This window comes from Pongo pygmaeus, chromosome 3, assembly GCF_028885625.2.
Source record: "Pongo pygmaeus isolate AG05252 chromosome 3, NHGRI_mPonPyg2-v2.0_pri, whole genome shotgun sequence".
Lineage (NCBI taxonomy): Eukaryota > Metazoa > Chordata > Mammalia > Primates > Hominidae > Pongo > Pongo pygmaeus.
The window spans coordinates 163276251-163303270 of NC_072376.2; the positions used below are offsets into that span (position 1 = coordinate 163276251).

General features: G+C 35.3%; 1 protein-coding gene across 5 annotated transcripts in view; it reads right to left on the reverse strand.

The window, feature by feature from the left end:
* The window catches only part of LRBA (LPS responsive beige-like anchor protein), a 764782-nt gene that overhangs the window by 83519 nt on the left and 654243 nt on the right, over positions 1–27020 (reverse strand). For all 5 annotated transcript variants that reach the window (XM_054484859.2, XM_054484861.2, XM_054484860.2 and 2 more), the window contains one exon: positions 827–994. In XM_054484859.2, the coding sequence (XP_054340834.1) occupies positions 827–994 (168 nt within the window). The remainder of the gene's footprint in view (positions 1–826; positions 995–27020) is intronic.

Genomic DNA, 27020 nt, shown 5'->3' on the forward strand with positions numbered 1-27020 from the left:
TGATCAGATCTTAGTAGAACTATAAAAGAATGCATCAAGTGCTAGGGAAAAATGACAAATCTCACACATTACAAATAATGTTCCCTTCAAAATGATATATAACTTGCCCTGTGAATAAAAGCTCCTGGTTTCCTAAATGCAGTTGTGTTCTAAAATTGTACAGATTAAGGTTGTATCGTTCAATTCTATAATTTTTCATATGAAGTATATTGGAATTAGAAGGACGCATAATTAGATTAGAAATACTAAAAAAAGTAAGGTCTTCTACAGACTTTTTGGTGAGTGCTGCATTTGCCAAAACCATGTTTTAAGTGTTTTACTTGAGAAAATAAATGACAAGAATAAAACAAGTTCAATAACATCTAACAACAATTTGATCACATAGGAAAGATTTGGACTTCAACCCCCCCATTAACTTCTATGTGGTTATATATGTTCTTAGGTATTACATATAAATATGTGTTTTATCACATTTCAATAAATTTATGCTCATAATCATATCTCTTTAATGAATTATTACTATTTTCCTACAAAAATAATGTGAGTAACCTCCAAAGTTATATAAAATTATAAATAAGATTATTGATACCTTAACAGATTCAAATAGAAAAAGCCATCATCTTATATTGGGTCAAACATTTTGCTGGAAGGAACCTCTGGGTTCAAGTTCTTGCTAGATCACTGATAGATTATTCTGCTTAAGGCACTTTACATCTAGTTTCACTTTCTTCATCAGTAAAATCAAAGGATGGGGGAGGTGTCCTCTAGCTCCTTCTAGTTTAAATATACCTGACTATAAGTTGCTTTCCCAATTCAGGTAACTTACCTCTCTCAACACAGGATCAGTTATTGAATTCAGATTGACAGCTCCTTCATAGGTCAAGTAATAGAACACATTGAGGGCTCGGACAGCTTCTGGTCCTTGCTGTTTATAGCCAAAAATGAGATCAATCCATTGGTGAAGCTGGCAGGAAACAAATTCACTCTCCAGGGCCTGAAAAAAGGTATACATTGTATTACTATGCTGAATTCCTTTTTAAAAATATAGAGAGACATTTAGAGCAAGCAGTAAAGTTTAACACTAACTTTACTGTGAACAAAGATTTTTAAAAAACAGAACTTGTGGCCAGGAGCGGCGGCTTACGCCTGTAATCCCAGCACTTTGGGAGGCCAAGGTGGGCAGTCCATGAGGTCAGGAGTTTGAGACCAGCTTGGCCAACATGACGAAACCTGGTCTCTACTAAAAATACAAAAATTAGCTGGGTGTGGTGGCCTGTGCCTGTAATCCCAGCTATTCAGGAGGCTGAGGCAGAAGAATCGCTTGAACCTGGGAGGCGGAGGTTGCAATGAGCCGAGATCACGCCACTTCACTCCAGCCTGGAAAAGAGCGAAACTCCGTCTCAAAAAAAAAGAAAGAAACTTATCTGATGTCCTAGTTTCTAACAGAATCTGTCCTCCTTTGTTTATAATTAGAGGCTTTCCGGCACTTGGCATAATTAATTATAATAAATGTGTAAGTTTCAGTATTCTTCTACCGTACCGACAGCACTGAAGACCAGGACTGGGCCTATCTTGGTCACATCTGTAACTCAGAGCCTGACAGGTACTCGATTTATGCTTCAAACAAAGGAGGCCATACAAGGCAAAGACTATTTTGGGAAACTAAATGTGAAAATGTTAAAAATTTACCATCCACTTGAAATATTTATTATTTTTCTAGAATTAAAATATTTTCTAGTTTATTTCAACATCTGTAACCAAATTATTTAGTTATGTTGATTGAGTTCTTATGCTAACAAATTAGATTTTGTGGGGGATACTTATAATTACTGAATTTTTATTCTAGGTATTAATATCAAACCTGACCAAATATTTGATGCTATTAACATAATAGTGTCCAATAAATAACGAATGAACACAATCAAGTATTTGGTTGAGATGCTAGGCACAAGATCCATTTCCTATCCATCATTATATTCCCAGTTACAAGCGTTGTGCCTAAAACATAATAGATGCCAATAATGTTTGGTGAATTTAATAACGTTATAAATACTAAAGAGTTTTAAAAACTAAAGACATTTTTTAGGAAAGTATCCATCTTTATATTATTTAATATTGTTCAAAATCATTCCAACATCAAAGTTTAGCATTATGGATTAGTTTAACAATAAATAATTATATTAAAATCAAAGAGTTTTCAAACATAAACTCTGAAGCTTAATTAAAAGTATACAGTAGGCCGGGCACGGTGGCTCATGCCTGTAATCCCAGCACTCTGGGAGGCTGAGGTGGGCAGATCACGAGGTCAGGAGATTGAGACCATCATGGCCAACATGGTGAAACCTTGTCTCTACTAAAAATACAAAAAAATTATCTGGGCATGCTGGTGCCCACATGTAGTCCCAGCTACTTGGGAGCTGAGGCAGGAGAATCGCTTGAACCTGGGAGGTGTAGGTTGCAGTGAGCCAAGATCCCACCACTGCACTCCAGCCTGGGTGACAGAGTGAGACTCTGTCTCAAAACAACAACAACAACAACAACAACAAAACAAAAAAAAAACCAACTATACAGTAATCGCCCCTCATCCACAGGGGTATGTTCCAAGACCCCCAGTAGATGCCTGAATCTATGAATAGAACCAAACCCTATACCTATATGTACTATGTTTTTTCCTATACATAAATACCTATGATACAGTTTAATTTATAAATCAGGCACAGTAAGAGATAAACAACAATAACACCAAAATTGAACAATAATGATATACTGTAAAAAATATATACCGTAATAAATGTTATGTAAATGTGGTCTCTGTCTCTACCTCAAAGTATCTGATTGTACTGTACTCACACATTTTCAGATCTTGGTTAAACACAGGTAACTGGAATTCTGGAAAGCAAAACTGTGGATAAGGAGGAGACTGCTGTACCAACTTATATCTGGTAATGTATCTCATTGAAATTGATTCTTATTTTTAGAGTAGTAAGTCTATGATTGTGATGTATTTTCAGTATGGCTTGCTGCTATGTTATAAGAGATCTGTTGGTTTTAAAACAAAACTGAACAACTTGTATAGCAAGTAACCAATGAGATATAAACCATCTTGTGACAAAAGACGTTCCTATTCCTTTACATGTGGACACTTGTGTAAAGATATGCTTTATTAAAATAAGTGCCTATGAAAAAGAAATGTTTATAGCTAAATACAAAAAAAATTCCTTTAATATTTAACATAGTTTTATGATATATCACAAATATAAAACTGAAAATATAATTTTGTAAACAAAACTCTACACAATTCTCACATCCCTAAGTATACCTTAAATGAAATATGCCTTAAAAATATTTAGCTAGCTTCAATTGAGAAAGTTACTGTTTTAGACATCTCTTCTAAAATGCTTTTACAAATTTATTAAACAGATATGAGAGCACAAAACTGCTTCATATTTTACTTGAAATAAGAAGAGAGAAGCTTGTGATAACTTTAAGTAAATGCCTATTTTAAGTACATAAATTTGAAAAAAATCTATGAACTACTAATGCAAGTTACACACAGAAATGATACGTTGGTTTCATTAACTTAGACCTTGGGTAGGGATGGGGGTATGGGGTAGGCACATTTACAATGACACATAAAAACAGCAATTGTCTTAATTTGTGTGCAGTGCACTCTACACAAAAGCCCTAAATATGTTCAAATTAGAGCAAGCTGCTTGATTGTCACTGCAGTCTCATGTCACATTAATGCATGACAAACATTAAACCATACACTTAAATAGCAATTTATATCATTTAAATGTTTACTGCCAGACTAGCTCATCACTCATTTAAATGTGACTTTCTGACAGCTAATTTCAGTTAATTTTCTCCAATTCACTTAATTAGAACTTTCAATCAGGGAAGGACCTATACATATCTTCGCGCTTACATCCTTTTTGGTGGCTGTTCGAAATCTGAGTTCATAAACTGCCGAAAAGCTCTACTATAATAGATTAGCATATAATATCTCTGAGTTTACAAAAAATATTACTCTATGAAGCAAACTCACAGTATATACTCTTAGAAAGAACCTATACTTATTTACGTAAATAGTACTCTCGCCAGTAGTTTAAATAAAAAACGTGTAGTTCATATACACACACTATTGAAACAATAAAAAAACCCTGCATCCAAGCTAATTAAAAATTAATGATTTCAAAATTGTTTAATAAGATAAAACAGTCAGGAGTCTCCTGAGTGTCCATGGTGTTGTGATTTGAGACCATAAAATTCTAGAAGGCTCAGCAAATGACAAAGTACAAATGAATTTTCTCAATAACTAGGGCAATTTTATTTTATGTGTCACCAAACAAAGAACTGTTTAATTTTCCTTACGGTTGACTACTTCTTTATGCACACTCAAAATGGTAAAGTTGGTTAGATTTCGATGCTTAAAGCTTTACATCTTGATACTGCATCAGAATTTTAAGCAAAAATGCTGAAAGGAAAGCTACTGTGTGCTCATATCATGCTGCAAACACACATGCAGAGATCACCACAATGCCATGGTTCAGACCTCACCTTACATTGTCATAGGTCAGTCCTTAAGGAGTTGACCAGTAATTCGCGGAACTATTGGCAAAATCACTTCCAGAAGCTGATAAACACATTACCTTCATGAATAAACTTCAAATAATTTCTCAAACACTCAACTAAAAATTCCATTAGTCAGCTTCAAGCATGTCTTGCAATATACCAAAGCTTTAAAAAGGGACCTAAAAGAACAATGTGGTAAGTATAAGAGAATTCCAAGAAGTTTCAAAGTCATTTCAGTACAAAGTCAGTTCAGAACTTTAACATCCTTTTGCTATCAGTGAATGACAACTGCCTAACCAAAAGTAGGTAATGCACTTAAGACTTGAGGGGAGAGAGAAGGACAGGCAGGAAGAAATTAAGGGAAAAAATACAAACAGAATGTAATTCAAAATGGAATACCCTGAGGTTGCCTTTTATAACTCCCATTTTTAAGATTTAAAAACATAAATCATTAAACCTATATTAAAATAGCTTTTTTATATATTAAGATTTTTTAAAAAAATTCTTCATATATAGAAAATTCTCATTTCGATCTACATTTTTAGTTACAAAAAAATGAAAAATGCCAGTGGAATGCTAAGCATTTGAGATTTTTCAAAGCCTTCAAAACCGACAGTCCTCATTAAGCTTGGAGTTAAATATGGTTTGCAGCTAGGGGATAGTAACATTCTTCCCATGCTGCTCTCAAATCTAACCAATCAATTGTTAGTACTCCCCTAGCAGGCTGCATACATCATTTACATCCAATGTGTGCTCTGAGTAAAATTTGTAAAAAAGAAAATCCACTAAAATGTCCAACACAATACAATAATATTCAACTCATCTGAGTTATTATAAAATAAATCAGTGACTAATGTCCAATTGTTAAGGATCAGATAAGACTATGAAAAGACTATCATATGAAGCCTCACACGAATTGTCAATCCAATCCAGGGGGACTCATATTAGTGTTGACAAACTGTCTTGGCGCTAATATCTATTTTTTTTTAATGAGATCTATTAGGCAGAGTAAAAGATTTCAGATATGCTAAAAAGTACAGTATACAGATGTCAAATACACTTATTACTAACTTTCATTTGTTTGTTCTGCATGCAGAATATCAACAAATTAAAGTTTTAATATTATAAAGATAATAGTAAATTATTCATAAATAGGAGGTTTGTATAACCCTGTGTCAGAAATAATTACAATATATGTGTGTGTGTATATATATATGTGTGTGCCTGTGTGCATGTTTAGCAAATCTCACTGAAAGAACACAATCTATGCTTTCCTGAAACTAACTCACTTAAGAAATAGATTATTTCTTTATAAAAAGCGTTATATAAAATTATTCTTATTTTCTATAGCAGAGTCAAAAAACGTGATAACATATAGAAATAGCTTTTTCCAAGAAACTCTAAGCTATTTGAGAATAAAAATTCTAAACTAAAAGGCATTAACTATGTATTTAATCTACACATGCATTAGTGATACACTAGTAATTTCCTTTTATTTTCAAAAAACCAAATTTTTGCCAGTGTAAAAATCAAGAAAACCAATTTCAATCAACAAAGGAAATTATTAGATAATTGTTTACCTCAAGACCAAGAAACCTTATTTGTTTATTATTTATGTTTCTCATACTTGTCATTCCCAGCTCAATGCTAATATTTACTTATTCTTTGGCTAAACATTCTCATACCACTCCATTAAAAAAAGAAACTAAATAAAAACTAGCAATATCTATGAGATAAATGATTTTTATAAAAAGTTAAATAAAAAGATCAAATATTCTTTATAAACTTTTTATAACCAGAGAGAATAGGCCTAGGCAGCCCAGATATACATTTCTGCACACCTGTACCACTACTTCCACTCCCAAGCTTCTAGAAGGCCCAAGGTACAAAGGTTCCGAGATACAAAATGCCATAGCTGTAAGTTTCAAATGAGAAAATGAAAATCACTGATTAACCCTCCTGACTTAAAATACATTTACTTATAAGATGTATTTAATCATATTTTTAATGAACGAAACATCCATTTTGTAAAATTTTAATTGTACTTATAATTAAGAGTCTTAATTCATTTGAACATAGATAACAATATGTTTTAAAGGAACTGACATTTAGATTGGCAAGGCAGTAATATACAAAGTTATAAACTTGGAATTTTAAGTATTTTTCATTTTAAATCCATGTAATACGGCCTTCTTCCTATACAAACACATACACACACAGAGATTTAAAATGAACTGGTCTGTTATGTTTGCATGTGCTGGATTTCAAACACTAGTGGTAATGTTTCCTTAACATTGATATATGACCTTTGTAATTTACATTGAAGAAAGCTGTTTTTTTCAGCCTAATTAGAACTGTTTCAAATTTTCCTGCTAAATATATGATATAAAGTCCTTTCAACTTTTTTATTCTAGAGTTTCTTTCCATGTCAACTTTGTTCCAATCAAAATATGCTTTGAATTAAATGATTTTGATTGAATATGTGGATCACATTTCACTTCTAAGATGTAAAGTCCAAAAAGGAAAAGTTTAGCCTGTTCAAACAAAGCAAGAGCAGCCACTTTGCGGAAAGCTATTCACGTTTAAGAAGACTGACAAATTGTTTGTGTGCACCATTAGATCTAGTTTCTGCAATAGTTGCCAGATTTCCTGTCCCCCTAATAAGATGCATTAACTCCTTAAATGCTGGCTCTGAATTTGCAGTGAATCTGAGTGACTTTAGCAAATTTCAATTTTATCTATAGGTAAGTTTCCTTATTTGAAATAAATCTAAAGAAAATAAAAGAAAATTTGCTGTTAACTATGTTGTATCAAAATTTTCTAACAAAGGTCACAGAAAATTAACATTTTTTCATATTGGATGGATATAAATTCAGAATACAAATATGTTTTCTAAATGTGACTTGCCAGAAGTGACAAATTCACATCAATCCTCATTTTTCCAAAAAAAAAAAAAATGCATCAATTTCACTAATTTAAAGATTACATCTTCAGGTAAAACACAATGGAAATATTTAATAAACTAAAATCCATTAATATGAGCATCAATTTCCTCCACACTGATTATATATAAAATCACAATGCTTCAGAGTTCAGCTATTTACCTTAATATACATATATAATATAATGTGAAACAAGCTTTATACTATTTACAAAGAAAAGTTTAATTTTGAGAGCTTAAAAATATGTGTGAAATTGTGACATTAAGATCAATAAAGTCATGAAGCCCAAGAAGGTAAAAATGGAGGATCAAAGATTTAGGGAAAAAACTGTGGGATGCTAAGAATAAAAATTGTATCAGACAGTTTTAAAAAATGAAATTTAGTCAACAACATACTGAAGTTCAGCCTGAAAAGCAGATAGAGAAATCACTAAAAGGGGTTCTGTACTTCTAAACTGCCCTTGAACTGTTGGGCAGAAGAGATATTTTGAGCCAGCAGTACACAGTTCATTTCTACATTTATATCATTACTAAAGAAAAGCGTGAGTTAGTATTGTATCTTGATATAACCATCAAGCACTCGTGCATCTTTTGGCAGGAGAATCATTCTGTCTACGATTGTTATTGTGTAGTTTTAAATGGACTAGTCAACCAGCTGTTATATATTTTATACACTGAAGGCCATGTTTCCTTTGAAATTCATAGTTTTAATCTCAACTGAAGTCTGTATTGCTGTGTGCCAAGATCAAAAGGATTAGACAAACTTGTACAATTACCTTCCTTTACAGAGAGATGATTTTTAAAAAATGTTTAAAACACTCCTATATACTGACATTTTATCCAACTATATTCTTTAGAACTACAGAACATTAAAACATTTGATTAACATTTCAACCTTAGGCCACTTTTCATCTAAAATCTAGGAATTCACAACATACAGATATGCTAAACTAATTATAGTATCACACACATAGGGATATTGAGCTTTTTTTTTTTAAAAAAAAACCTTTAGTTTAGTAAAAATGGATGGGGAAAAATTATACCTATTTCTTTTATGTGTTTGCATTTTGCAAGCCTTTGTTCAGAAAATAATTCATAGAGCTTACAGTGATATATATGCAGCAAGATACATTTAACAAAAGAGAAGTGAGGCAATGCAAAATTTAAAAGGAGATATCATATAAAAACTATGCCATGAAATTTCAAATACTTGTTTTAACAAATCTATATATGGTGAGCCATGTATTTGCTGCTAAGCTTTCTAGCAGGCAACATAAAGAAAGAAACACGAACAATTACAGAAGACAAAAATGACCATAATGTAAAAACAAACCAGATGGCCTGGAAAAACACATTATTTCTATTCCTGAGATAAGAAATTCCTCCCTTGGCAATATGATGGAATCCAGGTATGTAACTCTCAGAGGGACTGAGTTAATCCTGAGATAGATTTAAAGTATAGACAAATGGGGAGACCACATATTCTTCAGATAATCTTGCACAAATATTATTTCTCTTAGGGAGGCTTTGAACGGTAGGTTCTAGATTGTGCTTCATGACAAGCACCTGGAATGCAGCCATTTTATTTTGTTAGTTAAATGCAGAGCTAATATGCTTCAATAACAGGTAAACTGAGTCCCAGGACTAATAACCTCTTAAGAATGTGAAGAATATAAGGAGAAGGACACACCTTGTATGAAAGGCAGGCTCGCCATTACTTGGAAGGTAGACTAGCCTACCTTAAAACAGGCTCAAAGGTAAACTTTCTCACATAGATAAATATGCATCAAAAACTTCCAAATTCCAAACATGATGCTGTAATATTTATAGACATTAAATGTTTAAAACAGGTATACTAGATGTTCAACTCTTTAAAAAATTAGTAAAGTATCCCTAGAAACTTAATGTTGAGGACTTTAAATTGCTGTTATGTTTTCTAAGATAAACTAGTTATAAACATAGATATAAGTAATAAAAATATTAATCTAAAGTGGTCAATTATCCACCTAGGTATAGAAAAATGAATAGGTTTCCTCTTCAGCAGCCATCACAAAATGTATTAATTTACTGTATGAACTCCTGTAGGTTTTATATTATATAGTCAGTTACAAAAGGAAGGAAAACAAAATAAAAAAATTTAATCCCTTCCCATTTGCTTATCCATATAGATCTGATAAATACTAGCAGTCTCTTGCCTTTGAAGATGGCCAGACCAGAATCTCTACTTATTGCCAGATGTAGTTTAATCCCATGAGGACTCCAGACAAAAACAAGGAGCTGTCTGCATGGCACCAATGATTCCCTGGACTGACTGCCATAAACTTATACTGGCAAATCAAAATCCTTGGCAAAGTAGAACATTTATTATGTCATTACTCCTAAGAATATCCAATAAAGAAAAACTTGAATTAAAAAAAAGCAGAAGTTGCTGAATATAAAGCATTAAGTTCAGCCAGAGAATCAAATTACATCTGCATTTACATTGTGTATGCGATTGCATACTTGTATATTATATAGGACTAAAAGTATTATACATTCTGCAACTTTCTATTAATGTTACCATCTCTCTCATCTACTCATTCAATAAATATTTATTGAGTGGTTACTATTGGTCTTGTGCTAGACTCTGGGGATACTGAAATGAGACATCCCTTTGGAAGAAGGAAAGGGGAGCAAAAGGTCAGCTCTAAGACTACTACCATAGTCTAAGTGAGAGGTAGTTGGAGCCTTAGTCAAGAAAGTAGCATCTGGAGTGAAGAGGGGACAGAGTTCAGAAAGATTTAAGATATAAGTTATTACTTATAGCAACTGATTACCAGTGTGAGGGGTGAAGAAAAAGGAATTTAGGGTGATCAGTTTGAACCTTAACCATAATAGAGGAGAAATTGTTTACATGGTAGAAGATTAGTTGAGTTTTGAACTTAGTATTAATATTTTGGACTTCCTTTTATAGACTTGAAATTAACCCTAAGCCTTTGTTTTGGATCTAAGGCTGAGAATTTTAGTGGAAGTTTATACCCTATTAAAGTATTAAAATATGTTTGACCAGGCACGGTGGGTCACGCCTGTAATCCCAGCACTTTGGAAGGCCGAAGCGGGTGGATCATGAGGTTAGGAGTTGAAGACCAGCCTGGCCAACATGGTGAAACCCCGTCTCTACTAAAAATACAAAAAATCAGCTGGGCGTGGTGGCATGCATCTGTAATCCCAGCTACTCAGGAGGCTGAGGCAGGAGAATCTCTTGAATCCGGGAGGCGGAGGTTGCAGTGAGCCAAGATCACACCACTGCACTCCAGCCTGGGTGACAGAGCAACATTCCGTCTCAAAAAAAAAAAAAAAAAAAAGAAAAAAGAAAATACACTCATGTTCAATAGTAGAATGCACAAGCCAAAAAAATTCTGTGTAACAAAATCACCCCAAGGATTTTATACCAGTTTTGTCCAACAGAAATATATCCATGCCAGATATGCAATTTAAAATTTTCTAGTAGCCACATTTTTTTAATTTATAAAAAATATTTTTTTAAAAAATGAGACAGGGTCTCGCTGTATTGCCCAGGCCAGTCTTGAACTCCTGAGCTCAAGCAATCCTCCTGCCTTGGCCTTCCAAATTGCTGGGATTACAGGCTTAAGTCACCATGACCAGCCTATAGTAGCCACATTTTAAAAAGTTTTAAAAAAAAAACAGTAAAACTGTTTTAATGACATGGTAATATTTTATCAAGAATATACAAAATATCATTTCAACATGTAATCAACATAGAAATTATTTTGTATTAAATCTCAGAAATCTGGTATATATTTTACACTTACAATGGACAGCACATGTTGATCAGACTAGCCACATTTCGAGTGATCAACAACCACATGTGACTAGTGGTTATCAACTGGAAGGTGAGGCTTTATTCAGTTCCAAATACTGAATCTGCATCCAGATTTTGATACAAGACAGAATGCAGGAGTTAACAATACTTAACACTTTCAAAATACACCTTATCTTACTGAAAATAAAGATAAACCTTACAAAGTACGAAGTAACTGCCAGACTAAAATGACCTTCAATGCAGTTTTGAAGAGGCCATTACAATTCTCAGTGCCGTGAAGAATGGCTACACCTTAGGAAATGACAGCAGAAATATAACATCTTCAAGTGTGAAACAGACATAATGTCCTACAGTGTATATTCTTCAGCCACTTATAGATCTCTGAAGAAATGTGGCAGCATCTGAAAGACGGCATTATGACTATCCTCTAAATAATAAAGGTAAAAGGGCTAATTCTACCAACTATGTTGTAATCTACAAACTTTCCATCCTTAAAGGTCCTTAGTTAGAGTTCTTAAATTTTGGCTACTCAGCTCTATCAGTTATGTACTTTAAGAATTACCATATAGCCATAGACCACAACTTAGTATAGGGGACATAATCTTTGCTGAAAGTCAGACATATGACATCTGTAATGTGGATGTATTCACAAAACTCATAAAAGACACTTCATTTTAGTAGCAGATAACGAGTCTCTGTCTACTCCTAGAGATTTTTTAACATCTACAATAACACTCTGATTCCCAATATTTTGGGTCTGATTCTTTCTGCATTTTCGATTGAATAATGATTAGTTAATAGAGTCAGTCTTTTAAAATTATTTTTAAGTAGCCATGAATACATACGCAATATGAGGTCAACAATAGAGACTTCTTGCAAGAGTTAAATACATTTGTTATTTATGTTTCCTTACTTCCCTTTCACTTCTTAACTAGTTTCTCCTCTTTCTGTTACAGGCACACCACTGAAAATGTTTTTGCAAAGATTACTAACTGTCTGAATCCAGTGGATGCTCATCTTTTCTCATTTCACCTCTCTGCATTACGGTGTTTGTTTCTCTTTCTTCATCTCGCTTGACATTCTCTCTCCAGATTCTCTTTCTACATTTCTGATTTTCCTATTCATTTTCTTAATATAGGGTCTTTTTCCTCTAACATTTCAGTGTTTATTCTCCTCAAGATTCAGTCCCAGGCCCTCTGCCTCTGGTATAACCCAGGCTAGATGAGCCACACTTCAATTACTTCAATCAACAATTACTACCTCTTTGGAGCTTCAAATCCAAAATGCCAACTACCCATCACACCACTTTTTTTTTTTTTTTTTTTTGAGACGGAGTCTCACTCCATCTCCCAGGCTGGAGTGCAGTGGCGTGATCTCGGCTCACTGCAAGCTCCGCCTCCCGGGTTCACGCCATTCTCCTGCCTCAGTTTCCTAAGTAGCTGGGACTACAGGCACCCGCCACCATGCTTGGCTAATCTTTTGTATTTTTTAGTAGAGACAGGGTTTCACCATGTTAGCCAGGATGGTCTCGATCTCCTGACCTCATGATCTGCCTGCTTTGGCCTCCCGAAGTGCTAGGATTACAGGCATAAGCCACCGCGCCTCGCCCATCCCACTACTTTTTTTGGTGTGCTTCACATAACTCAAAATTAACATATCAAAAACCAAATGAATAGTATTTCCTCTGACACTTGCTCCTTTTCTTGTCTTTCTGGTGAGGGACTAGGTCCTTCATCTAGTCAGCCAATTCAGAAATGTGGCAGTCATCTTCACTTCTCCTTTCCCCTCTCCCTACAAAACTTTATCAGACAATAAGCCTCCTAAATATCTTCCCAAGTCATTCTTTCTTTTCCTTTCACTGGGACTACCTTTGGTATCATGCTTCATGATTTCTTTGTTCAATTATTCTATCGGTACCCAAACTGTTTCTTTATCTCTAGAATTTCCCTCTTCAATCCCTCCTCCATATGAACTGCTATCTAAAACCTAGCCAAGTCACTGTTCTCCTTAAAACTTTTCTCCTTTCCCTAAAGCAGTGGATCTCCAACTTTAACACACACCAAAATTAGCTGGAGAACTTGTTAAAACAGGCTCCAATCCACAGTCTCTGTTTCAGTAGATCGGGGCAGAGTCCAAGAATTTGCCCTTATAACAAGATCTCAGGTGATATTGATGCTGCTGGTCCAGGAACTCCTTTTGGCCACCACCTCCCCAAAGAAAAAAGTCCATACTATTTACAAGGCATTAAAGATTTATCATGTAATCTGCCTCCAGTCATATATTTCCATACACACCACCCACAGTTCTCTCAAACACGTACTTCAGTCTACCATCTGAATTAAGTTTAGCTCATGTGGCTGCATGCGGTGGCTCATGCCTGTATTCCCAGCACACTGGGAGGCTGAGGTAGGTGGATCACTTGAACCCAGGAGTTCGAGATCAGCCTGGCAGCCTGGCAGCCTGGGCAACATGACGAATCCCCATCTCTACTGAAAATACAAAGAAATAAAAAATAAAAAATAAAAAATAGCAAGGCATGGTAGAGTGCTTGTAGTCCCAGCTACTTGGGAGGCTCATGTGGGAGGATCACTTGAGCCTCAGCAGTTGAGGCTGCAGTGAGGTGTGATTGTGCCACTGTATGCCGGCCTGGGCGACAGAGCGAGACCTTGTCTCAAAAAACAAAGCAAAACAAAACAAAAAACAGTTTAGCTCATGTACAGTACTATAACCTTGATATCTTTGTTCACACTGCTTCTTATATCTGTAATGTCCATTCCATCATCTTACTCCCTGCCTGGCAAACCCCTATTCATTCTCAAAGACTAAGGTTACATGTGGGTTCCTTGGCTAAGCCTTCCTCAACCTTCCCCAGAAACAGAACAAGGCATTTCCTCTTTTGGTCCCAGAATATATATTTATTCTCTCTCTTTCTCTCTTTGTGTCTCTCTCTACACATAATGTTAAATGCTTTCATGGTAATCTTGCTACTCCTTCATGGTATATATACAAGTATATTTATTATATTACACATTATCACAAGTTATATATATATTTATTTGTTTACTTTTTTATTTATTATCTATTTCCCTTACAAAACAATAAATTCCAAAAGGGCAGGTACTATATACCATCTTTCTCACTGCTGTATAACCAGTATGTAGTAGGTACTCACAAAATATTTGTAGAATGAATGACTATATCACTTAATCTATTTCTCTAATTAGTTACTGTCATGTCTGTCTGCTTCTCATAATGGCAGCCCCAAAGGGCAGGTGTCACAGTCTTCCAATTTTGTGATCACAGATCTAATTATCCAGTAGGCCCCTAATACATGTCTGTTGAATGAATGAATGGCATTTAAGAAATTCTTCTGATGTACCACAATTCAATGTCTATGCTGAGGGACTAGATCTTAAAGCATTGTATAAGAAGCGTGAAATTGACCATAGCCACTTTACTTGGTTGATACAGTGCTGGTTTGGCAGAGTTATAGAAAATGTGAAAAATTTCTGTGATTACTAGCCACTGCAAAATGAGCTGTCTGCAGTTTGTTAACCATACAATCAAATTTGAGGTAGAATGATTACATGGGAAAGAAAAAAAAGTGAAGTGGATATTAAAGTATCATCTTTCAAGGTTTTATTTTTTCTTCAATAGTATCCAGAAGACAGATGCAAATGATATCCCTAATACACTTGACAAAGGCTCAAGAAAGTCAGTATGTTATGCAAAGAAAATGCATCTAGAGGTCAACTTGGGGGAAATGCACTGTCCAACTAAATCACCACCACCACACTATAACAATACCAGCAGCATTTAACATTTAGTGAGTATTTATGCTGTGCCCAGCTTTATGCTATATGTTTTACATGGATTTTTTTATTTAATCCTTACAATAATCCTATAAGCACCACATTTTTAAAAACTGTTTTACAAATGAAGCTAAGAATGCTTAAGCAAATTGTCTGGTGTCACAGCTAGTAAATGTCAGAGTTGTGACCTGAACCCAGATTTTTGACTCCTAAAGCCATAGTAACCACAACACATCCTTTTGAACCAAAGCTGCAATATGAAAACTCTAAAAATATGAAACCACTACATAACATGGATTACTTTTAATTGGTTTCACATATATCATTTAGAAATACTAGTAATAAGTATTGCTGAGTATATACTAAATCTGGTGTGCCATGTTGATGTGGAGGCTTTATTTATAGGTTTTACTGTTCTTTCAACTGGTTTTTTGCTTTGACACATGCATTTTTAAAACCAATACTTTCAACTTGTATTACAGCTTATTTTTCTCTTTTATTAACTGGAATGTAAGCTCCTAGAAGGTATAGATTATACCTGTATTCTTGGAACTGAGCATATAGTAGATGCCCAATAAATATTTATTGAGCTGGATAAGAAATTTGTATTCTAGGCCTCTTTTTCATTAATGTAACCATATATTCACTATAATATTTTATATCATAATAAAATATAAAAATGTATATCATAAATATATATAATATATACACACACAAAGAGAGAGAAAGTGTGTGTGTGTGTGTGTGAGAGAGAGAGAGAGAGAGAAAGAGAAACAGGGTGTCACTTTGTTACTCTGGCTGGAGTGCAGTGGTGTGAACACAGCTCACTGCAGCCTCGACCTCCTGGGCTCAAGTGATCATCTTGCTTCAGCCTCCCAAGTAGCTGGACTACAAGCATGCCACCATACCTGGCAAATTTTTATATGTTTTGTAGAGACAGAGTTTCGCCATGTTGCCCAGGCTGGTCTCGAACTCCTGAACTCAAGCAATCTGCCTGCCTTGGCCTCCCAAAGAGATGGGATTACAGGAGTGAGCAACTGCACCCGGCCTCATTATGATATTTTAAAAATAAACAGCCTTTAGAGCAAGACAGAGAATGATACCAATATACTAGTTGCTAAGTCCAAAGACTCTATAATAAATAACCAATCCATTAAACAAAAAAACTATTTTAGGAATAGTTAATAATAGGAGTTTATTCTGCAAATTTCTAAACGTCCATGACATTAGCAACTTATGAAAATGTGATTTTAGGCCAGGCACGGTGGCTCACGCCTGTAATCCCAACATTTTGGGAGGTCAAGATGGACAGATCACCTGAGGTCGAGTTCGAGACCAGCCTGACCAACATGGAGAAACCCCGTCTTTACTAAAAATACAAAATTAGCTGGGTGTGGTGACGCATGCCTGTAATCCCAGCTACTCCAGAGGCTGAGGCAAGACAATCTCTTGAACCAGGGAGGCAGAGGTTGTGGTGAGCTGAGATCCCACCATTGCACTCCAGCCTGGGCAACAAGAGTGAAACGCTATCTCAAAAAAAAAAAAAAAAAAAAGTGATTTCATGTATTTTAAGTTCTATATTTTGTTTTGACACATGAACTATTTGATTTCTTTAAATGAAACTACTATGCAGAAAGAACAGAAAATTTCTGTTATTTCCTACTTAAACATTTTCATGTAACTACCCAATTGGTTCTACGTTTCTGTTAATATTTGGAAAATATCTTAAATACTTCCATGTAATAACACTGCTCAAACTATTCAAAATATGGATTAGATTTTTTTATTTTAAAAAAGTATAGCACAAACATTATTTGTTTTTGTGATTTTAATATCTCTTAAATGTACCATTTGACAAATGCTTTTAAATTAAAATACTATAACTGATAAGAAAAAACAGTGTCAAAGAATAAGGCGGTTTTGAGATTTTTTTTAAGCCTTTCAGACAACCCCTATGATAGCCAGTAAGACATATTAGAATACTATAAAATATGACTTAGAATCACTATCTTTATTAGATTAGGAGAACTGAATAAAGGACATAACTGTATTCACTCTGAGGCTACTATTTTCCTCCTTTGTTCTTCAAAAATATAACTCTTTTTGTAGAATGTCTACCATTGTAGTTAAATTCAACTCATAGGATGCAGTTATAGGTCAGAGTCTAGCAAAATATATTAGAAGCAATCTAAGCATTTAAATTTTTCTTAAATATGAGGTGAAAAGACAAACAGCATGGCAAGAGTTAATTGAAACATTCCTGTTTGAGAGACTGCACGGAGGAGTGGGGGCTGGTGGACAGTGAGAGGAGGGAGCTAGGCCGAGAGATGCAGAGTTAATCAGGGAGCAAATCCAAAGCCAGGCATGGATAGGCCTCACTAATGAGCCTCAAGTACCCTGCAGTGGTTTTCAAACTTAACTGGCTTCAAACGATGCCACCCCATGACAGAATGCAGCTAGCCATAAGAGGAGGGTGATTAGAATAAATGACTGGAGTAATTAACTCTGATGTGAAACCACCTGATTGGAAAAGAGAAGCCAAGAGCTATTTAGCTGATGGTCCTCCAGTAGAAAAATGAAGCTTTCCCTTTCTCTTGTGTGGGTGTTCAGTTAGAACTCAACTCTTTCAAGTAGGTATTTGGTAGCACTAATGAAAAGCAGCTTTCATTCAAGGGCCTCTCAAGGGCCTTCCCATTCATTTTGAAAGGGGAAGAAAATAAAAGCTTCAAAGTAGAACTAATTTACTTTACTCCCCTACCTCTTAGTGAATTTTGCATTAGTGAAGTCTGCATTAGTATTTATGCTAACAAATTTACCTCCAAATAATGTCATCAAATACTAAAAATTTTATTTATAGAATAACTAGATATTAAGGCTAATTAAAATTTTTAAAATTTTCCTTTCTTTAAAAGTGTTTTAGAAAACTAAACTTATAATTTATAATTAATTGTTGATTAGTTACAGCACTTCGTTTACTCTAGAATGAGGGAGAAGTAAAATATAAATGGGGTACATCTGTTTTTGAAGAGAAACCAGAGAATAAGGTGGAGGTAAGGAAAGAAAGAATACATATTTTTGCAAAAAGACAGCATTCTTATAGTGCAAATTGAGCCAAAGAATCCACCACACTCTCTGGCCTGCTTTATTTTATAAAGAGAGGAATTACAAAGACTTGGGGCATTACTGCCTGCTGTTTTACAAGTAATCATCAATTCATTGGGCCAATGTTGTTCTGTACCTGCTGAGTTAATGTTCCTCGGCACACCCCTCCCCCAAAAACAGGTTCACAAGCTGCCCAGTAACAACTACAGCGTAAGTAGCACATGTAACTTAGCAATTGTTTATGCTGAAACTCGGATTTATTTGACAGCTTTACACCTTTGGGCATGATATAATTAAATGTTTTGACAGCTAAACAAAAACTGTATAAATTTAAAAGCTATTAGGAGCTCAGCATCTAGAATCAAAATGAAGTAATTTGCTTATACCCTAAGCTACTTTTAGTAATGCATTCCAATAAAAAGCATGAAGAAAGGGATAAATGTCTATCCGAATGTTTTAGCTAATTCGTTCATATTCTTCTATGAAGAATATTCTCCTTATACTGATAATAAATGGCATCTTAAAAAGGCAACATAAACACATTTAAGATTGTCAATATAATCTCTAAACTCTATCTCTGGATATTTTCTGCAACTTTAGAAATGGTAATATTAAAAAGACACAGACTAAGAAATAGTATATTACTGTATTTTTAAAAGGCCACCATGTGCTATAAAAAAGGATCGAAAGCAACACAGGGACAGTGAGGGATCCTTCAAAGTCAGCCATTAATAACTCAAGGGGGTTAATCCTCATTCTCTCAAGGTGCCGGTTCCAGATTTTCACAATATGCTATGCTGTTGTAGTTCTCCGAGACTTCAGTGCTCACTTCATAATACCCCCAATTCACAGTTTACCTTCGGAGAAAACTACTGTTCATTCTCTGAGCTCCATAAAATGTTCCCATCAGTGGTACTACTTAAACACAAGATTTAAAAACTCAGATACCTCCTTAAAAAGGAAAAAAAAAAAAAATACTATAAAGCAAAATTGTCCATTAAACTACAATTTTTTAGAAAATGAAAGGTTGTTTTATACCCACCATATGGCACCACACTATCACTCTGTACAGCACATACAGAGTACTGGCTAACAGTCTAACAAAAGTTAAATTTAAACAGCATCTAAGTTAGATCATTACTGAAGCATTTGCAGGCTATGTATATACAAAAACATTAAAAATTTACTTTTCGTTATGTAACAATCTAAGGAATACTGTATCTTCACTAAAGGTAACAACGATCAGTTGTTTATTTAAAAAACAAATCACTAAAATGTTTGAAAAACCAGTCCACTTTTCATGTGGATGTTTATATTTCACTTAATCATCCTTCTTGGAAAGACAGCTCTAAAGGAAGAAAATACTGAGAACCAAATCCTGTTTAACTTACACAAGGTGATGTCAAGTAATTTTAAAAACATATTCTAAAAAGAGCTTCTTCTGTACACATCTGAAGACATTACTGCATTATCTAATTGTTCTCTTCCTCTCACTCATGTTAACAGGATAGATGTCTTTTTGTGTACCATATTTGGTTTCACTGGCACGTAGCCTGAAAACAGATTAAACTGTTTGGAGTGTTCAAATATCTGATGGTGTATGGACTGTGGGAATAAGGGACTGGAGACTCAGAAGCTGATTTCCCAAACAGCTACTTTCCTTCTTTCTTTTTTAAAAATAAATGAACCTCGAGTCAGATTAATTAAACACTGGTTAAAAGACTCAATATTCCTAGTAGATAAATAGATGTTTGAAGACTTAGTGAATTTCAGGCCCAAAAGTAAGTATGACTAGGTGTAAAATTTTTTTAAAAGATGTCATTAAAATTTTACATATTAAGGTGGTCCTTTTAATATAATCTTGATGTCTTTTAACTATCTCATTCTTTCTCTTATCCATGGACATCATGTTTTGCAAAACGTTATCAAATAATCAAATGTTATCAAATACATCTCACAAAGATGCATATATCTGCCAGACCTTCTGATTAGGAGATAATCAGTGGTGCTAACCTGATATAATTTAGCTGAAAGCACAAGAAGGTTGAATTTAACCCAGGTTGCCTTTTTACAGGTAAATGTACTATGTTCAGAATGCTTAGAAATTGCTGTGGTGGCTCTAATGGTTCAACAACCTTTGGCTGAGATCCACTGAACACATACAAACATATGATGCCTAATAATATATACTTTTTTTTTAGACCAAACACCTTCGTTTCAGGTACTGCTAAGAAATATAAGAGCTGCAAAATAATTATAACAAAATGCTTACTTATGCAGAATTTTAACTTTAGATTGATTGAAAGAACTATCAAACTTTTTGACATAGATTTTGCTAAGTATTGTACATATATAAAAAAGAAAATATAAATGAAATATGTGTAAAATGTTTTAGAGTCTACCTCTTCTGAAATGCTTCCTGATTCAAAGGTGTTGATCTCTGTGTTTCTCCATATAGTACTGTCCTCCATGCCTTTATAAGAGCATTAGTGAGGCAGCATTTTTTAAAGAGTCCTCCATTATTCATTTGAACTTTTCTTTCAAGTCTCATGCTACAAATTATGATGCTGACATGTTCTTGATCTTTTTGACAGCCTTGTACACGTGCCTTAGGGCTCCCAGTGCTTTCTTCATGACTGCTCAACTTCTAGCCTCTTCTGGTTTAACTATGATACTTCTATCTCAACGCCTCCATTGTGATAACTCTATCTTAAAACTTACCAAATACATTAAGAAATAATGTTTTGTGGAGTGGAAAACAGTTTGGCAGTTTCTTACAAAACTAAACATTCTCTTACCATATGATCTAGCAGTTGCACTCTTTGGTACTTACCCAAATGAGAGGAAAATTTATGCTCACACAAAACCCTTCACATAAATGCTTATAGAAGTTTTATTCACAATTGCCAAAAGTTGGAAACAACCAAGATATATTTTAGTAGATGAATGGATAAACAAACCATGATCCATCCATACAATGGAATATTATTCCAAAATAAAAAGAAATGAGCTATCAAGTCACACAAAGACATAGAGGAATCTTAAATGCATGTTACTAAATGAAAGAAGCCAATCTGAAAAGGTTACATACTATATGATTCCAACTATATGATACATTGGAAAAGGCAAAACTATTGGGACTATAAAAAGATCAGTGGTTGCCAGGAGTGGAGGAGGAAGGGGGAATGAATAGGTGGAGCATAAGGAACTTTTAGGACAGTAAAACTATTCTGTATGGTACTATACATTTGTCAAAACCTACAAGAAGTCTAACACAAAAGTGAACCCTAATATAAACCATAGACTTTAGTTAATAATAATGTATTGATATTGACTCATCAGTTATAACACAGTAAGTGTACCACACTAATGCAAGATGTTAATAATATGGTGTACTGAGATGAGGAATAGTGAGAGGTATATATGAGAACTCTCTAAAGGTTCTGCTCAAATTTTCTGCAAGACTAAAACTGCTCCAAAAAATACAATTGATAATTTTTTAAAAACATGATGTTTATATTTTTCTCCTCTTCTTTGTCTTCCAAAGAATATCTCATGCCTAAGAAAGCTGCTGGCACATATTATGGGTTTCAATTGCTACTTTCTAAAGCGAAAGGAGTATGGAACCCAAAAGAAGGATCTCAAACCCTTCATTCCTACCAAATGTGCCACGGCCTACAGAGAAAGAAGCATTAATTAACACATTTAATTAATTAAACTCACACTTTTCATATCACTTATATGAACATGTTCTAGTATCAATATTAATATAATCTATCTCCTTTTCATAGTAGGTTGAGAAGCATTAGCTGCAAGCTACTAATTTATTTTTTTTTTTTGGAGACAGAGTCTCACTCTGTCACCCAGCCTGCAGTGCAGTGGCGTGATCCCGGCTCACTCCAACCCCTGTCTCCTGGGTTCAAGCGATTCTCCTGCCTCAGCCTCCTGAGTAGCTGGGATTACAGTCGCCCGCCACCACACCTGGCTAATTTTTGTATTTTTAGTAGAGATGGGGTTTCACCATGTTGGCCAGGCTGGTCTCAAACTCCTGACCTCAGGTGATCTGCCTGCCTCGGTCTCCCAAAGTGCCACATTACAGGCACGAGCCACCGTGCCTGGCTGCAAGCTACTAATTTATCTAATATTTATATCTCTTATTATGTTCAGGGTACTCTGGCTATGTCCTGTGGGATAAAAACAAATGAGGCATTCTATACTTGCCCTGGAGGAACTCCAGTCTAATGGAGACACAGGAAAACAAGTATGTCCAAACGTATATGGAAAGCAGAGAGCTGAGAACATAAAGCAAGCTTAAGCAGTATTATATAACTTATTTTATAAAAATATAATATTAAATAATGCTATTTTCTATATTTGTTAGGTAAAAATGTGACTTACATGAATTAACACTCAAGATACCACAAAGCTTAAAGTTTTAAATGCTGTCTATATTCCTATCCTAAAAATATTTCCTCAAATTATCCTTAAATTATGAACTGCCTTTATGAAGCATATTTCATTTTCTTCAATTATTTCAGCCTTTGGTTCATAGTCCTATTCCCTGTGATCATTCTTGATAGCTTCAGCATTTCATCTAATGTTTCTTCTCTGGAAGCCTTCCTTTTCTACTCATTTTAGCCACTTTTAAGCATTAATGTACCTTTGATTTAATAAGCCATGTGATTCAAGTCTGCATGAACCATTATCTCTTATTCTATCAGTTAATTTTTCTGTCAGATGCTCGTTATGCTAACTTCTTGTGACTCCTTTTAGTTCTTAAATTATAAAGATAATACAATAAAAACAACCAGTAAGTATTTGCTTACTATTTGAGTACTGTGATAATTTCTATAAATAATATCAATTAATTCTCAAACAATTTTATGTCTCCAAAGTAGGTGCACCAAACCACTACACCATATTTTATTTCTGTATAAAATATTATTGAAAATGTTGGCTGGGCATGGTGGTGCATGCCTGTAATCCCAGCACTTTGAGAGGCCGAGGCGGGAGGATCACTTGAGCCCAGGAGTTCAAGACCAGCCTGAGCAACATGGTGAAATGCCCTCTCTACAAAAATTAGCTGTATGTGGTGGCACACACTTGTAGTTCCAGCTACTAGGGAGGCTGTGAGCCCAGACCATGCCAGTGCACTCCAGCCTGGGTGACAGAGCAAGATCCCGTCTCCAAAAAAAAAAAAAAAAAAAAAGGAAAGGAAAAGAAAAAATATCCAAAAGATCTGGAGTCATAGCCTGGGTAAAATGGTTTCGAAATCTTGGGCAATACTTAACTTCTTAAAGCTTCAATTTATTCCTCATTTAAATGCAAAAACAATATGTTCCTTATAAAATATCCTTATTATTAAATTATATGCCTGGCACACAGTAAGTTCTTACTAGATATTAGTTCTCCTCCTGTGATGGCCAGCCTCCAAGATGGCCCTTGATGCTTTTCATCTCCTGTACTAAATACAGCTGACCTGTGTAAGCAATAAGATAGTGCAGAGGTGACAGTGGGAGTTCGAAGACTAGTCATAAAAGATATTGTGGCTTCCCTTCTCCTCTCTTTTGAATCATTTGATCTGAGAAACGCTCCATATGGTGAGGATACTCAAGCAATCCTATGGAGAGTGTCATGTGGAACTGAGGCCTCCTGCCAACATGTCAACAATGCGAGACATTTTGGAAGTAGATATTCCACCCTCATACATTCAGATGATTGTAGCCTCAGCAAACAGCTTGACTACAATCTCGTGTGTGTGTGTGTGTGTGAGAGAGAGAGAGAGAGAGAAAATATGACCCAGAGCCACCTAGCTAAGCCACTCTCAAATTTCTGACCCAAAGAGACTATGAGAAAAAAAAAGAAATGTTTATTGTTGTTCTAGCTGCTGTATTTTTGAGTAATTTATTACATAGCAACAAACAACTAATATAACTCCTGGTCCATATTTTTCTCAGACCTGCTTTACTTGTTTCAACCCACACTGAACCTCATGGTGGTTATTTTCAACTAGGTTTTTAAGATGTAACCTAGACTCATCAACTTGACTACTCTCCATACCTACTTTGTTAATCCCTAATCTTGCTGAATCCCATGATCTAATTTTCTGGCTTCTACATATGGGCTGCCATAATTTGTTGGAGAAAAATCAAAACATATACTAATAATTTTACTATAAATCCAAGCTATCTTCAGCTGAACCTCAAAATACTCACTGAGTATTTTTGTGTTTCTAGTTCACTAACATCATATTTCCTTCAGTAGCTGCCCTCAGTTACACAGCTGCCATACTTTCCTTCTCAGAAGAGTATCTGGCTGGCCTTTGACTTCAAAATGAGGACATCATTAAGTTTTTCTTGATTTTTTTCTTCTCCATTGCATAATGTTTATATTTCAACCTTACCTCTCCTCTTTTCCCTGTGTTTGGAGTAGAAAGTGTTATCCACTTTCTATATTAATTCAGTGCCCTCATACCATCTAAAAATATGCTATGTACTGGTTTTCAGTTTCTCCCTTTCTAAGATATTCCTTTTCTGAGACTATTATCTGCTCCAGATTCTGCTACCTAAAAAGCATTTATTCTTTAACTCCATTACCATCCCAGAATCACCTCTTCTTTCACAGACACCATACTTCTCAAAAGCCACGTTCACCCACTTTGCAATCTTTTCACTCCTTCACTCAATTCCTTGAAATCTAGATTTTACCACAAACACTCCATGAAAACTTCCAATACTCTCCCTTTTATGTATGGATGAAACGTTTCTCCCTCTACGAGAATGAACTATTGTGGCAGAGACTGCTGTTTTTTATTTGCTTACCACTCCTCATTTTCTTTAATAATAAAAATTTCACTTAGCCAGAGACACATTTCCTTGTCTCCCTTATAACCTTATGAGGCCATGTGCTCAAGTTATGGCTAATGAGATATAAACAGAAGTAATGTGTTCCACTTCCAGTTGTTCATCTCAAAAGGAATGGGCATAGTTCCTTTCCTTCTTCTTACTGGCTATGAAGCAGACCCACCTTGAACCCAGAGATGGGAGTTACATGTTACAGCTGGAAGATTCATTCTCCAGCTTCAGACTCCTGCTCTCTGTACTGTTACATGAGAGAAAAATGAGGAGATATAAATGATACTGCAGGTTGGGCATACCTAATCCAAAAATTCAAAATACAAAATGCTCCAAAGTCTGAAATTTTTTGATCACCAACATGATGCTAAAAGGAAATGCTTATTGAAGGATTTCAGATTTCAGATTTTTGAATTAGGGATGCTCAACCATAAGTAGAGTGCAAACATTCCAAAATGTAAAGGAAATCCAAAACCTGAAATACTTCTGGTCCCAAGCATTTCAGATAAGGGATACTCAACTGGTACATATAACATATCAAAAGTGTATAATTCTTAAGTATGTGAATGAGAAATAGTAAGACTCCAAAATACAGTTGCTTAAACATCCAAAAGAACAGCTTAGCCTGAACCATAACTAATATACTCAGTGTACGGTCAGGGTCCTAGCAGGAAACAGAAGACATAATCAGATGAAAATCTGAAGATAATTTAATAAAGGTTCTATTCTCAAAAAGCATCAAGGGAACCAACAAACTATTTTGAGAAACCTGCAGGCTTGTAACAACAAGAGGGCATATAACCCATAAGCCTGTAAGAGTAAGGGGGGAATTAGTATTACTAAAGCTCGTTGAGTGCTAAAGCTATAGAAGGGAGGCTGTCTGGCTGTAGCTGTAGCTTTAACTATTGCTGTAGAGGGCCTACAGCCCTGAAGCAGGGAGGAAGCGGCAGCAAGGAAAAATGTGACCCCTTTCTCCTCCTGCGGTCCTGTCTCCTGTTTTTCATAGTGATCAGCCCTACAAGGCATAAGGGGGACAGAAGGGAGTTGTGGGTAATGACCTGGGGGGAAATGCTGGAGGATAACCAGAACACCTATTAATAAATTAAAAGTGTATTATTACATCAGGATTGGCTACTTTTGACCACGCTGAAGCATATTTTTAACCATCCAATTCCTCTTGAAACAGTCTCTCTACTTACTTTTTTTTTTTTTTTGAGACGGAGTCTCACTATGTCACCCAGGCTGGAATGCAGTGGCATGATGTCGGCTCACTGCAACCTCCACCTCCCGAGTTCAAGTGATTCTCCTGCCTCAGCCTCCCGAGTAGCTGGGATTACAGGTGCGCACCACCACACCTGTATTTTTTTTTTTTTGAATTTTTAGTAGAGACGGGGTTTCACCATGCTGGCCTCAATCTCCTGACCTCGTGATCCGCTTTGGCCTCACAAAGTGCTGGGATTACAGGTGTGAGCCACGGAGCCCAGCCTCTACTTACTTCTTAACACTATGCACTCTTCTATCACTGCTCCTGATATCATTTTTATAGGTTCCTCTTTCTCTTCTTGTTTTCTGAAAGAAAATTGTTTCCCAGGGCTCTGTTTTTGGATTTTTGGGCTCTATGTGGTATTGTAGGGTGAAGTCATAAACCCTCTATCTTCGACCATCACTCACTATAGATAAGCACCAAATCTCCATCTCTAACACTGATCTCTCCCCTGGAGCTAGATCAAAGGTTGCATATTTAAATATCTATGGAATCCAGATAGGTAAAAATAATTAATTAGGCAAACAATATAATACATTAGAGAGAGAGAAGGGCTGCAGAAATCTAGAAAGATATGCCTACCTATATCTACAGGGGTGGCTATTGCTGAGTCCCAGTTGATTTTACTATGAAGTAATGCAATCCCCAC